This window comes from Podarcis liolepis (genome assembly GCF_965112155.1).
Source record: "Podarcis liolepis genome assembly, chromosome: 15".
NCBI classification, from domain to species: Eukaryota; Metazoa; Chordata; class Lepidosauria; order Squamata; family Lacertidae; genus Podarcis; species Podarcis liolepis.
Window position 1 is genome coordinate 25,335,053 of NC_139566.1, and position 15,296 is coordinate 25,350,348.

The 15,296-nt window shown below is 47.5% G+C and overlaps 1 protein-coding gene across 2 annotated transcripts; it reads left to right on the top strand.

Annotated features, from left to right (window-relative positions):
• The first annotated feature begins 205 nt into the window (after positions 1-205).
• Positions 206-15,084, top strand: TCN2 (transcobalamin 2). 2 transcript variants are annotated; one of them, XM_083478745.1, is made up of 11 exons: positions 206-448; positions 1,691-1,932; positions 3,143-3,293; positions 4,119-4,308; positions 5,765-5,925; positions 6,187-6,348; positions 7,644-7,819; positions 8,769-8,940; positions 10,899-11,097; positions 12,664-12,785; positions 14,472-15,084. In XM_083478745.1, exons 3-11 carry the CDS (start codon positions 3,227-3,229, stop codon positions 14,531-14,533), a joined length of 1,311 nt encoding a protein of 436 aa, XP_083334871.1. In that variant the 5' UTR covers positions 206-448; positions 1,691-1,932; positions 3,143-3,226; the 3' UTR covers positions 14,534-15,084. The 2 variants fall into 2 exon arrangements, with proteins under 2 accessions (XP_083334871.1, XP_083334870.1); XM_083478744.1 differs by lacking the exon at positions 206-448 and having other exon boundaries at positions 1,585-1,932.
• Positions 15,085-15,296: the final 212 nt, after the last annotated feature.

Below are 15,296 nucleotides of genomic sequence, written 5' to 3' on the forward strand. Positions count from 1 at the left end.
GGCATAGATTAGGGCACCTTTAGGGGGGCCTTAAGCAAGTCCCTAGGTCTAGGAAGCCGACCTGGGGGAAGCGGCGCATGCTGGGGGATTGGATGACTATGATAGAGGCCTAGAAATAGAAAGGCTTTCTGTGACTTAAAGTCGGGTACCTAGAGATAGGAAAATGTAGACTGACACCCAGGGCTTAACTTTCGGTTCTTGTGTGCATGCAGGTTCAATCCCCAGTGGCGTCTCCAGAGAGGGCTGGGCATTTTCCCTGAAGAGCTGCTGCCAGCCAGTGCAGACAATATAGAGCTACAGGAACCAGTGGTCTGGCTCAGTAGAAGGCAGCTTCCTAGGTTCCTAAACAGTAGCAGCAAAGACCTCCGCTTTCCCCCCCTAACTGGTTTTTAAACATGTCCAAGTCCCAGTCCATTGAAGGCTTTTGTATCCAGCTGCCTGCATTTAAGTAAGTGGGCCTTTTCCTGCAACGTGAGGCGGAGGTCTGAAGCCCAAATCTGCCTCAGCTCCACCACCAACTTGCACTTTTAACACTGGACTACATTGAAGGGCTGTTGTAAGCCTCTCTTTCTCAGCCACGCGCCCATCCAATCATAAATATGGGGACAATAGATAACAGAGAAAACATGCTGCCTTGGGTTTATGACACAGCAAGCAGCCTTGCCCAGTTTGGGATTAAAAAAATACTTGGGAGGGTCTTTAGCTGCTTACCCACTATACCTTTTAAGCACACCTGAAGCACAAACTCCCCTCAAAGTATTCTGGGCACAGTAGTTTGTTAAAGCATGCTGGGAATTGTAACTCTGTGAGGGCTCAACTACAGTGCCCAGAATTGTTTGAGGGAAAGAATATTATGCTTCGAATGTGCGCTAAATGTACAGTGTGCCCAATTTTACAATCAGAGTACCGTACTTCAAATGAATATGCAGCCCGTCAGTGATTAATCCAGGCTTTCCCTGATCCATAAATTCAGACTCCGATTTATGTGCCCGAATCACCCGGAATTCCTGTTTTATTTGTTATGTTATCATATTACTGTTTTATTGGTTTTATGTTACATTTTTGTTTTTACAATAATGTTTGCTTTTATGTTGCACGCAGGACTTAATATTTCTCTCCACCAAATATATTATGCAGCTTATAAATGCTTTTAAACAAGAAAGGGACATTTCCAGCATTTTTTTTTTTTTTGAGAGAGAAATGAAATAGTTACATCTGATTAATGGTCGAATTAACTCAGATCCTGCAAAAAGAAGTTCATATACAGAGCTTGATCCCTCCTTTTTCACACTCTGGTATTCTATAGCCTAAACATATATCTTGATGCAAAATCACTATGGGCAAACTTCACTTTGAAAACTTGTGTGAGGTTTCTTTCAGTGAGGAGTTAGGTCTTTTGTTTCTTTTTTTAAAAAAGGAGAAGAGTTGTGTTCAGACAGGTGCCAGCTTAGGCTGTTACGATCTTTGTACCCGTTATCTGAAGACACATTCCAACCAAGAGCATTGCATTATTTCAGATTATTATCTGAGGTAAATCATGGGAAGGTACTAATATATCATCAGCTAGGTCACAAGGTTATTTGGGGCTCCTTTGTTCCTGGCCGTCTCTGTGAATTATTCCAACGTGCTCTTGACCTGTCCTGATTCCACATATTCAGGACTCTGGAACTTGCGTATTTTTCCCTTCCAGAGCTGCAGCCCAGCCACTTAAATTGAAAGGAAACACTCTGCAAACAGCTGACTTCAGCAGCTGGAGGAGATGTCACGTGACCTGAAATAAACAAGAGTGAAAGAAGATTCCTCACTGCCTGCCTGTGGTGAGAAAGTGGAGGAAAAGTCTCGTTCTAAAAGCTGATTTCAGTCCTCGCGCACCCTAATTCATAATTCACAGGAAGAGGTGAAGACTCCTAGGACATCAAGTGACCATATCAGGTAGGCTCTCCTCCTTAAGACAGCTCGTTTCCCCCTCACACCCCACATCTCCCCACATAATCCTTGATCCCTCGGGTATAATGTTATATTATTGATATAGCTCAATCCCATGCACATTTATTTATGCAGAACTAAGTCCTGCTGTATTTAGTGGGGCTTCCTGCCAGGAATAGGTCCATGGGGTTGCAGCCTGAAGCACTCTTATCCAACAAGGGATGTAAGAGGCAGACACAATGGCTTGGCTGAGCAAGTTGAAGGCGGAAGAATGCACGTAGTTCAGTAGTTCCCAAAGTGGACGGTATATCACACTATCCCCTCTTGCAATTCCCAGCAACAGACATTTAGAGGCATACTTCCTCCGATAGGGGAAGTGGAACGTAAACATCTAGTAGCCACTGATGGCAGATCCTATTTTCCAGGGGCAGCCCTCAATTTACAGAAGCCGTCCCAGTTTCTGATTTGATCCCAGAATGTCCCGCTTTCCCTTAGGACGTCCCTAGTTCCATTGCAGAAATGTTGGAGGGTATGGTATGATGTCCCTGTTTTCATCAGAGAAATGTTGGAGGCAGTGCTGGATTTATGTATAAGCTAAACAAGCTATAAAAAAATTTCACTATTAATATACTTCTTCTTAATTGTATTTCAGTTCAACAATTAAATACATATTTTGTTATGTGCAAATGGCTTTAGATACCTATTAGATCCATAAATTACCATATAGCATATATTCAGCGCACAAAAAAGCAACAAATTGTTGTTTATGAAGGACAGCTGGACATAAAAAGGGCCCCATTACCTTCAGTAGCTTAGGGCCTCATCAAACCTAAACCTGGCCCTGGTTGGAGGGCAGGGGGAAGCATTATCCACGACAAGTTTATTCCTGCATTGAGGGCATGGGAATCCTCTCTGTGAATGTGTGGTGGACCACTTCCTATGCTTGATCTCAAAGGCTGTGGTGTGGAGTCTCATCCTGCCACCCGCTATAAAATATCTAGTTGAGATAAAGTGGTTTCTGTGGAGCCAGATATGTGTGTAACATGCTATCTGTGAAGCATCAAGAGGAAGGATAGCCAATGGACATTTCTGATCTGCCTCACCAGCACTTGTTGTCTCTCATCCAGCCAAAGTCCTTCCTGTTGCGCAGACTCAGCACTTCTTCCTTGGGAAGATTGTGTCATCACTGATATTCCTCCCATTGAATCTTTCACAGGCTGCCTTTGCCTCCAAGCTCCTGGACTCCTTCCTGAAATTCTGGCCGGCATCTCTGTCTGTTGACTTCCTTCTTGTGACAAGCATGGACCCCAGAGGTCTACGGTTCTTCGTCCTCTTCCCCATCGTGTTTGCCTCTGTCCAGCTGTGTGGTAATCTCTGCTTATGAGAAGTATCATATAGATAGATAGATAGATAGATGATCAATAGAGCGATAGATAGATAGATAGATAGATAGATAGATAGATAGATATAGATAGATATAGTTTGCAAATTGTTTTTCCCTCTCACTGAAATTTAAAAAAACATGAACAAGATTCACATTATGATGTATAACTATTGAGGATGTATAAGACAAGGTTCTTACAGCCATAGCTGTCAACGTTTTTTAAAGGGAAATTCCCTTATTCTGAATAGGAAGCTGTCAACCTTCCCTTTTTTTGTGGGAAATTCCCTTATTCCAGCGCCGCTTCCTGCTGCTATCCCGGATTGTTAGATATCCTGTAGACTGTCCCTGGGACAGGTGAGGCTGCTGATCCCTTATTTTCAAATCTGAAAGTTGACAGCTATGAATAGGATTCCTCGCAAGAAAAGGGAAAAGTTGACAGCTATGCTTTACAGCAGAATGTAGAAGAGAATCAGAATGAAGGTGGAGAATCTGTGGCACTGATATGGGAAAAGTTTTTACCTTAATGAGGAAGGGTCAGGGCAGATTCACCCCATGCATTTAAAGCACATTCAACACACCTTCAAAGTTCATGACCCCCACCCACCCGGGCAAGAATGCTGGGACCTGTAGTTTTCCCCTCACAGAGACACAAGTTGGCTTCATTGCAGGGGGTTGGACTAGAACTCTATGATTCTATGAATTGCCAGAACCCTTAATATAAACTACAGTTCCCACAGTTCTTTGGGGGAAGTCATGTGTTTTAAAGCAGCCACATTTGCGATCCTGTTTTGTTCTTCTCTCGGGTCAGAAATCTCTGCAGGAAATTCTGATCGCATCAGGTCTTTGAATGCAGAGCTCCTGAAAGTGGCAGAGGATGCGTCTGAGGAGCCGAACCCCAGTGTTTACCTGGCCCTGCGGCTGTCTAACGACCACAACTTGCAGAAGGAGAGCCAGTACCTCCAGCGCCTGAAAGATGCCTTTCAGCCCAATGCCAGCGCGTATGTTTACAGGGTTTGGGTGGTGGGGAATTTTGCAGCATGAGGGCCAGAGGCAGAAGGGGGTGGAGCAATGAATGTGCATTGCTGGGAACCACAGAAAAGTCCTCTTGGGATCAGGTCCTGCTTGCAGGTTTCACATATGGGTACAGTCATACCTCATGTTACGTCCGCTTCATGTTACATTCTTTCAGGTTACGTCCCGCGGCAATCCGGAAGAACCGGAAAGGGTTACTTTTGGGTTTCGCCGCTCGCGCATGCGCAGAAGCACAAAATGACGTCATGCGCAGAAGCGGCAAATCACAACCCCCGCGTGCGCAGACACACTGCTGTGGGTTGCATTCTTTTCCTGTTGCGAACGGGCCTCCGGAACGGATCCCGTTTGCAACCAGAAGTACCACTGTATCTGGTTGGTCACTATGAGAACAGGATGCTGGGCTGTACGGGCCACTGGCCTTATGCAAGCAGCAAGAAACTCTTAATCTCAGGGTTATGGGTTCGAGTCCCATGCTGGGCAAAAAGATTCCTGCATTGTAGGGGGTTGGACTGGATGACCCTTGGGGTCCTTTCCAACTCTACCATTCTATGATATATTAGTTCAGTATACTCTTGCATTCCAACAAAGCAACATCAAGCAAGCAAGCAGACAGACAGGCCCACCCCATTCCAAGCATCTTACAATCTGAGTTTTGACAGTGTGGGAGACAACAGAGGGGAAGAAGGGGAGAGGGTGAGGGTTACGATCAGGTCTTCATTTAAAATATAGCAATAACGCCACCATTATTATGCCAGTGAATGTAAATTTTATTATGAATGAACATCCTAATTCTAGACGAAACAAAGAGAGAGCTGGTGGTGGTGCCGTGGTTCATCGGCTGGACTAGCAAATCCCTGCTCAGCCACAAAGCTCACTGGGTGATGTTGGCCCAGTCAGGCACTCTCAGCCTAACCTACCTCGCAAGGTTGTTGCGCGGGGAGAGCCGTGTACACAACCTTAAGCCCCTTAGAGAAAAAGGTGGGCTCCAGTGGCGTAGCGTGGGTTGTCAGCACCCGGGGCAAGGCAAGTAATTTGCGCCCCCTAACCCGTGGATTTGCGCCCCTTAACCCGTGGATTTGCGCCCCCTAACCCGTGGATTTGCCCTAACCCCAGATGTTGCGCCCGGTGCGGCCGGCCCCCCCTGCACCCCCCACGCTACGCCACTGGTGGGCTCTGAACACAATAAAACACGGTTTCCCAAACTTAGGTCTCCAGCCGCTCGCTAGCTCCCATCCTCGCTAGCTAGCAGGACCAGCAGTCAAGGTGTGTTGGGATTTGTAGTCCAGAAACAGCTGGAGACACAAGCTTGGGAAGCCCTGTAATAAAATTGAACTGGATAAATGAAGTTAAACCTGGAGAAGGCCTAGCCTGGTTGCATGGGAGGGGCTAACGGCGTGGTTATTCTGACTTCTTCCAATCCAGCTCTCTGACTCCAGTCCGCTACCATGAGCATCCTAGCACAGGTCAGCTGGCCCTGTACCTCCTTGCGCTGCGGGCCGCCTGCCACGACATGGAGGCACTTGAAGGGAGGCAGCTGGTGACGCAGCTTAAGCTTCACTTGAACAAGGAAAAGGCGCAGATAGGTAAGGTTCCAGGCGATGGCGCCTGCTTGGTGTCAAGTGGCAAGGAGTTCCAGTGGGTAGGTGCTGCCACATTAAAAGACTGATTGAATGAAAGCAAGTGTTGGAAGTCTGAATTAGGGGCCAGCACTTAAGGAGAGGTTTTGCCAGCATCTGGAAGTCTCAGAGCAGGGCTTCGTAGGCTAAAGGTCAGCAGGGAGCTAGGTAATTAATTACGGCAGAAAAGGCAGATTTACCCATTGAACTTTCTCTTCCTGCACCCAGGTCACAAGGACACAGGACACCCCATCACCAACTACTACCAGTACAGCTTGGGGGTCTTAGCCTTGTGTGTTCACCGCAAGAAGATCGACGAGCATGTGATCCGCAAGCTCTTGCACGCAGAGGAGCGGGGACGATTTGTGCTCCATAACAAGCACTCTGTGGGTACGTGCTGCCCCCTTTGCACATGAGTCCATTCAGGTTTCTTGATCTCAACTGTTTTCTGCCCGGGGGTGGGGTGGGGTGGGGTTGATGCCTTTCAGCTTTAATGGTCTGTGTGGCTTCTGTCTGGGGGCAGCAAGCAGTTGGGGATGACCCATTTTAATCTGGTTTGCAAGAGGTTTTTTTTACTGCTGGTGAATGACTAATAATGATGATGATTTTATTTAAACCCCATCCATCTGGCTAGGTTTCCCCAGCCACACTGGGTGGCTCACAACAGAATATTAAAAACACGACAAAACATCAAACATAAAAAACTTCCCTAAACAGGGCTGCCTTCAGATGTCTTCTAAAAGTCAGATAGTTGTTTATTTCCTTGACATCTGGTGGGAGGGCGTTCCACAGGGCGGGCACCACTACCAAGAAGGCCCTCTGCCTGGTTCCCTGTAACATCATTTATCGCAAGGAGGGAACCACCAGAAGGCCCTTGGAGGTGGACCTCAGTGTCCAGGCTGAACGATGGGGGTGGAGACACTCATTCATGTATATATTATTGTTGGTAGTAGTAGTAGTAGTAGTAGTATACTATCCTATACCCGCAGGTCTCAGGGTGGTTACAACATAAGCCACAGAATAAAAACACAAACTACATTATAAAAACAAAAACATCCCAATGAACTTCCGCCATACATTTTAAAAGGGCATTGGATGTTAATCAGCCAAAGTCCTGGTTAAGGAGGAACATTTTTTGCCTGGTGCCTAAAGCTGTATAATTAAGGCGCCAGCTGAACCTCCCTGGGGAGAGCATTCCACAAACGGGGAGCCACTGCAGAAAAGGCCCTTTCTCGTGTTGCCACCTTCCAGACCTCTTGTGGAGGAGGCACACCAAGAAGGGCTGCTCTGGGGCTCTGTGCCCATTTCCCCTGTAGCATCTTGGCTGTCTTCTCTGGGACCAGCCCTACCGTTAGACAGAGTGGGGCATTGCCTCAGGTGGCAAGGGGCAGGGACTGGTGATTAGCTGTTGGGAGGACAGCGGTATGGAGAAGCAGGGAGCACCGTGGGTATGGAAAACGGGTGGCGGCGTTCAGTGGTAGAGCACCTGCTGTGCTTGCAGATGGTCCTGGGTTCAATTGCCCACATCTCCAGTTAGGGCTGGGAGAGACTCCCAGAGCTGCTGCCGGTCAGTGTAGACAGTACTGAGCTAGGTGGACCGATGGAGGATGCAAAGGATGTAGACATGTGTTGGGACTGATGGGTCAGCTCTCCTCTTCATGGCTGTTTTAACCTTGCTTACCCAGACACAGAGGCGATGGGAGGTCTGGCCTTTGCCTGCTTGGAACAAGCCACCTTCTACAGGCCAGAGCTGGTGGCAAACCTCAGCCAGGCTGTGCAGAGAGTCAAGCGGAAGATATTGCAGGCCAAGACTGCAGAAGGGGCTTTTGGCAATGTCGACAGCAGCCCCCTGGCCACACAGGTGAGGAGGACTCTGCAGGCAAAGTGGAGGGATGGCAATTCTCACGATTACTATTTTGTAGCTCTTGCTAAGCCATTTTCTTACTCTGTAACCACAAGGTGGAAACTTGAAGGATCTCTCTACTAGTGGGCATGGCCCATTAGAGCACTGGTCCACCAACCTACCTCTGCCCCCGCCCAGCCCCCACCTGCCTGGCCTTTTATATACAGTGGTACCTCGGGTTAAGTACTTAATTCGTTCCGGAGATCCGTTCTTAACCTGAAACTGTTCTTAACCTGAAGCACCACTTTAGCTAATGGGGCCTCCTGCTGCCGCCGCACCGCCGGAGCACGATTTCTGTTCTCATCCTGAAGCAAAGTTCTTAACCTGAAGCACTATTTCTGGGCTAGCCGAGTCTGTAACCTGAAGCGTATGTAACCCAAGGTACCACTGTACAAGCAACCTGGAGGTAGCTGAGCCTCTCTGCTTCCTCCTCCTCTGTAGTCGCAGAACTCAACAAGTAGGAGGGGAACAAAACTAGGATGAACTGGCTCCTACTGTCATTGACTCTGGTGCCACCTACTGCTGGTCTCCTTACGTTCTGCCCCATCAGCCCCAGTCACCTCTGGATTTCCTTTCCTGTTGCGTCCCATTCCAGAATCTGATTCTCTCCACTTGGTTCTATGGTTTTTTCCAAACGCAACGTGCAGTGCTGAAGAGGCAAGTCTTTTTTCCCCCAATCTGAGGTTGAAGACCTTGGCTAGGGAATGGCTTGCCTCTTCAGAGCAGAGTGGAAACCTCTGCGGAACGTCCGGCTGATGCGACATTTGCCTTCTAGCTTTGCCAGGATTTCAGGCAATGCCAGCAAGCCACTGGTAGCCTCTTCTGCCGTAGGTGGGAATGCAAGAACTAACATAAAAAGGCACTTTTCTTCAGTCTCTGATGCCTTTCCCATCTCTTTGTGATTCAGTTCCTCATTGCTACGGGGATGAACCCAGAGTGTCCCGAGGCAGTTGCAACCCTGATTCGGAGCCTGGAGCGAGGAGATTTCCAAAACACCCTCATCAAGTCACAGTTGCTGCCTGCCCTGCGTGGCAAGAGTTACCTGGATGTCGCCAGCATGGTGTGCCAAGCTGAGCCAGGTAGCGGTGGGGGGGGGGAGAAAAGAGGGTGTTGCAAAGGAGTAGTGGGGACACAGTCTACTTTTGGGTCCAGTCAAGCCAGGGTAGAGCTGCGGAACACTGAGACCATAGAGGGGGGCCAGATCCAGAACTGGCCTCTGCGGGCCATTTTGACAGGTGCAAAGGGCTGCCTACATGTCAGTTGCCTGACATCAAGTCACATGATCAGACACAGGCTTGTCCCAGCAAAAGAAGGAAGGATGCAAAAACTTACGAAATATGCAGAAATGGCAAAACTTACTGGAAAAATAAGAAATCAAGGCAACCAAACTTTTTATAAAAGAATGGAAATGGTTTATTGAATATTCACAACTAATCTGTAAACAGATAAGAACACTGGCAGGATTATTGTAATAACCTGCAGTTTTATAAGAGTATATATTTAAAGTAGATGAATTAATGAGCACCATATTTTTTGCTCTATAGGACGCACTGGACCACAAGACGCCCTTAGTTTTTAGAGGGGAAAATCAAGGAGGGGAAAGCCTATCCGCTTCTCCCAGAGCTTCTTGGGGCTGCGGGGGAAGCCTGGGTCCTCCCCCCCCCAGCCCCAAAGAGCAAAGAAGCCAAGACAGCAAGCAGGATCCATCCCACTGGCAGTCTTGGCTTCTGCCATAGCCGCGCAACCTCTCCAGCCGGGAGCTAAACCTCTCCAGTGTGGCTAAAGAAGTGTGGCTAAAGAAGCCAAGGCAGCGAGCGGGATGGATCTCTCCTGGCTAGAGAGGCTGCACAAGGCTAAAGAAGAAGCCTCTCCCTGGTGGAGAGGCTGCGCGCAGCTATGGCCATTAAAAGACCTATAAGCAAAGACTTCTCTGTGATCTTAGTGCTGTGATGCTAAGCACTAAGGTCAGAGATAGCAGCTCCCTGATGTCTCATCTTAGCTCTCAGTGCTTAGATTGGAGGCAGCAGATCTCTGTGCCTGGAGCTGCGGAATTCGCTCCTCCAAGAAGCAATGATGGCCACCAGCTCAGATGGCTTTAAAAGACAAATTTATAGAGGAAAAGGCTGTCGACAGCTACTAGCCAGGATGGCTGTGTACTACCTCTGCTGTCCGAAATATGGGAATCACACTCTGTGCTGTGCTCAGGTCCTGCTTGTGAGCTTCCCAGCTTTCCGGGCCCAGCAGGCACTTCTTATGTCCTTACGACAACTTGCATACTCTCTTCGCCGCCAGCCAAAAAACAAGCAGAGGTTTCACCTGAGCATACACAGAGGGCCTCTTGCTCCCCCTCTGAGATTAAAGAGGCAGGGTTCTCTGGGTACCACTTGAAGGCCGGAGGGGGAAGAGGGACACCTGTGGGGAGGTGGAAGACACCTGGAAAGGGTCCAAAACTGCATCACCAATGATGCAGAAATGAGAAGGTCCACCAGGGGCTCAGCCTACACTCGAGTAGGGCCCTAGCAGAGACACATGCCCGACTGGCATGTTCCCTCCCTCCTGGTCAATCATTCGGGAGCTTCAAAAGCTTTCTTCTGCCCGAACATCACAGCGACAGATGCCAACCGACACCGGCATACTTAGGGATCCGCAGAGTTTGCGCAACTTGCGTGACAGACCTCAGCATTTTGGCTAATCTACTTTATTTACATATAAACATACACGGAGCACTGCAACGTGGCTCCCTCTCTCTCTAGCATCAGACAGCAAAGAGAGAAAGAACAAAGGACAATAGTCCCACTTCACGGAACACAGTAACACAAACATCCTGTCTCTGTCACTTCCCACTCTGTGGTGTCAAAACATACACCGCCATACGATAGACAACAATCCCATGACTGCAATCATGGAGCAGGAATTCTAACAGAACACACCTGGGAAGGGTCCAAAACGGCATCACCAATGACGCAGAAATGATAAGGTCCACCAGGAACCAGCCTGACTCCTGATGCAGCCTCAACCTTTGTTTCCTTGCGTGCAGGTGGTTTGAATTTTGTCACCTCCTCTCCCAGGCTGGAGCCGCCCGCCGGGAGTAGGCCGAGCATCTGGGTCGAGCTGCTTGTGAAGCAGCCACCTCTTCGCGTGCCGTTGTACAGACACGTCGTCAGAGTTCCTCTCGGCTCCTCTCTGCTGGACGTGCTGAAAGTTGCGGAGGAGCTGAACACCCCTAAGCGCTTCACGTGAGGCTAATTCCATCTTCATTTGCTTTGGCTGGTGTTATAGAGGGGGTGGGGGACAGTAGAGGTAAAGGAACCGAGGGAGCTGCCCTCCACCCAGGCAGACCACAGATCCATCCAGCCCAATACTGCCAGCACTGTCTGGCAGTGACTCTCTAAGGTTTCAGATGGGTGATTCATAGTCCTACCTGGAGATGCTATGGGGTGGGGCGGGGTTTGAACCCGGGACCTTCTTCATGCATTGTTTTTAGTTTTGATTTACAGTCGTGCCTTGGTTCTTGAGCAGAATGCATTCCGGGATTCCGTTCGACTCCCAGAACAGTTCAGAAACCGATGCACGGCTTCCGATTGGTTGCAGGAGCGTCCTGCAGCCAATCGGAAGCCGTACCAGATGTTCGGCTTCCGAAAATCATTCGAAAACCAGAACACTCACTTCCGGGTTTCGATTGTTCGGAAGGCGATTTCTTCGGGAGCCAAGGCGTTTTTGAGATCCAACGTACGACTGTAGGTGTGTATGGTGTTTTTTGTGGGGTTTTTTTTTAATTGTTTATGTACTTAAGAAAGAACATACACTTCAATAACATACAAGACGAAAGAAAGGCAACTTAACAAAATAGAAATTAAACATACACACAAATTTCTGTCGTTTCATTCAAAATAATTATTGTTAGCGTTGTTGTTGGGAGTGGGGATAGCATCCCCCCCACACAATTTTAATTATTTGATTTTATCATCTATAACAATACAAATGCTTTGTCTTTTAATTTAAACTTATTGCTGTTTTTACTGTACATCGCCTTGAGCCAATTGTGTAGAAGGTGACTGATTTTATTTATTGGTTTGTTTCAGAAAATTTATACACCCCTTGCTTGCAAGAAAACACACCCTCAAAATGATTTCTAATTAATACGTTGATAATGATATTAATAATATAATAAAGCAATCAGTGCCTACTAGCTGGCTGCTCTGCCTCCCCTTATCTCTGCCTCTGAATACAAATTGGTAGCAATCACAAATGCAGAGAGGGATCTTTTATTACAATTATTTATTATTTATTGGGGTTTATATACTGCCTTATACCCAGAGATCTCAGGGCGGTTCACAGAAAAGATCACAACATATGTAAGCAGAATAAAAACAACAACCCAATAACCCCCCCCCCCGAAAAGAGCCACATTTTAAAAGGGCATAGGATGTCCATCAGGTCAACCAAAGGCCTGGTTAAAAAGGAACATTTTTGCCTGGCATCTAAAGGTGTGTAATGAAGGTGCCAGGCAAACGTCCCTGGGGAGAGCGTTCCACAGACTGGGAGCCACTGCAGAGAAGGCCCCATTCTCGTGTTGCCGCCCTCCGCACCTCTCGAGGAGGAGGCCCACAAAGAAGGGCCTCGGAGGGTGATTTCAGGATCTGGGTAGGTTCAAATGCTTGGATTGCAAGTTTCCCACATGCAAACTGTTCAGCCACTGTGAGAACAGGGTGCTGAGAAGGGAGGTATCTGACCTGGTCCAGAATGGTACTTCCAGTGTTCCTCAGCAATTCATGACAGTTCTTCCTTCTTTTGCTAAACAGGTTTGAGACCCAGAAGACGCTGTCTGGCCCTCTGCTGACCGCAGTGATGGGGGTGAAGCCTCGGGAAGGGGAACGCAAGTACTGGAAGGTTCTCCGAGCTCCAAACACTGCCCTGGAGCAAGGCGAGTGATAGAAGCCCAGCAGCAAAGGAGGCCTTTGTCCTATCTCTGGGGGAGGGGAGGGAGGGATTGGCTTGGACCAGGCTTTGCCAACCCGGTGCTCTCTGGGTTGTAGCTTTGGGCTACAAATCCCATCAGCCTCAGCTAGCATCACCAATTCCGGCTCTGAACCATTCCCTAGGCTTTGTCCCCACATGATTCCAAGCCTGGTTTACACCCTTAGGGACTAAATAATGTGCCTGTGCTGAGGGTGTTAATTTGAGGGCATAGATTCTCTTGGCAGAGCCTTAAAAGGTAAAGGTAAAGGGATCCCTGACCATTAGGTCCATTCATGACCGACTCTGGGGTTGCGGCGCTCATCTCGCTTTATTGGCCGAGGGAGCCAGTGTACAGCTTCCAGGTCATGTGGTCAGCATGACTAAGCCGCTTCTGGCGAACCAGAGCAGCACACGGAAATGCCATTTACCTTCCCAACGGAGCGGTACCTATTTATCTACTTGCACTTTGATGTGCTTTCGAACTGCTAGGTTGGCTGGAGCAGGGACCGAGCAACGGGAGCTCACCCCGTCGTGGGGATTCGAACCGCCGACCTTCTGATCGGCAAGTCCTAGCCTCTGTGGTTAAACCGACAGCGCCACCCACGTCCACAGCCTTACCCTACATCAATTTCTCTGCTTGGGTGTTGCAATTATAGAAGGGCAGTTGAATATATATAGTTTTAATTCTATCCAGGTTTAATTGTTTTTTAATGATCCCCCCCCGTGTTTTAGCTGTTATTATTTTAGTTGTAAGCCACCTTGAGTCAGGGGAAAAGGAAGGGTGTTATTATTAGTAGTACAGTGGTACCTCGGGTTAAGAACTTAATTCGTTCTGGAGGTCCGTTCTTAACCTGAAACTGTTCTTAACCTGAGGTACTTTAGCTAATGGGGCCTCCCGCTGCCGCTGCGTGATTTCTGTTCTCATCCTGAAGCAAAGTTCTTAACCCAAGGTACTATTTCTAGGTTAGCGGAGTCTGTAACCTGAAGCGTCTGTAACCTGAGGTACCACTGTAGTAGTAGTAGTAGTATTACAGTGGTACCTTGGAAGGTGAACGGAATCTGTTCCGGAAGTCCGTTTGACTTCCAAAACGTTCGTAAACCAAGGTGCAGCTTCCGATTGGCTGCAGGAAGCTCCTGCAGCCAATCGGAAGCTGCGGAAGCCCTGTCGGATGTTCGACTTCCAAAGAACGTTCACAAACTGGAACACTCACTTCCGGGTTTGCAGTGTTTGGGAACCAAAACGGACGAGTACCAAGGCGTTCGGGATCCAAGATATGACTGTATTGTTAATGCACACAGCATTGTCCTTGCATAGCCAGCGGATTTAATTCCGTCTTGAATTTTGTTGCATTTCCAGAAGGCGTTGAAGGTGGCTTGGATGTTACAGGCACAGAGAGGTGGATGCATGAAGGCATACACTTCTGCTTGGAATGATTTATCTTCAAGAATATGTCTGCAAACCTCAGGTCTAGGAACTTAACGTTTTTATTTAAAAAAACAGATTGTCAGGAGACGGAATTCTGCACTTTATTTCTCCACTCCCATATCACTGCAGCAAACCCAAAGTCCTGGCGAGGAGCTAGAGGAGGATTTGGTCTTTGGAATGCCTCTCTGTTCTCACAGCCTCGTCTTTTGCCCTCCCGTTTTGCAGGTATCGCAGACTACATCCCACAAAACGAAGAAACCATCCTCTTCAAATTTAGCCCTTGGTAGAAACAGCCCACACTCTGATTGATTGGCTCTCTGCTATCTCTGCCCCAACTGGCTCGCAGGACACATAAAGACACCAGCACAGAGGGAGCAATGAAGAAATCCTGAAACAACAATGGGACACAAGCTCTGCCCGAGGCATAATGGAAAACAGCAACAACTGATAGACATAATATATTACAAGGACAGGAAGAAACATTACAGACAGAATAATTGCCACACCCAGGAAGAACAAGAAGAGCGTTTGAATGCTTCACCTGTAGCTGTATAAATCATTTAATGTGCCAATACAAATGGAAGTCTTTAAAACTGCAGCTGGCGATATAAAGAATTGTTATTTTGACCAGAACATAATTGGAATTTATAAGATTTTGGAACGCAGAAATGAAATAAACCTTCAAATCATCAATTCTAGCACGCGGGAGGCCACCTAAATTGTATAATTTGGCATCTCAGTGATTGGTATTATTAATTGTATTATAATTTGGCAATGTTAGAATGAGGGTAGGATTGGATTATTGTAGTTGAAAACTAATAAAAATTATTTTCCATTCTTACACAGTAATTCTTTTGGACTTCCACCCAACATTCCATGACAGTTTTTTGTACATTTCAATTAGCTGCACATGTAGTAATATCTTCGCCTTATTTTCAACCTTCTCATATCACTTATATTGTCAACTGCTAGTCAGAAGATATTCCCTACTTGGAATTCGTATTTAAGATTGAATTTTTGTAAATATTCCCCTAAATACTCCCACTCACT

Excerpts from the sequence above, each read along its gene's own strand:
- TCN2 (XM_083478745.1), top strand. The coding sequence starts at position 3,227 with ATGGACCCCAGAGGTCTACGGTTCTTCGTCCTCTTCCCCATCGTGTTT. Across the intron at positions 3,294-4,118 it reads TGCCTCTGTCCAGCTGTGTG|AAATCTCTGCAGGAAATTCT; the intron begins GTAATCTCTGCT and ends CTCTCGGGTCAG. Across the intron at positions 5,926-6,186 it reads CAAGGAAAAGGCGCAGATAG|GTCACAAGGACACAGGACAC; the intron begins GTAAGGTTCCAG and ends TCCTGCACCCAG.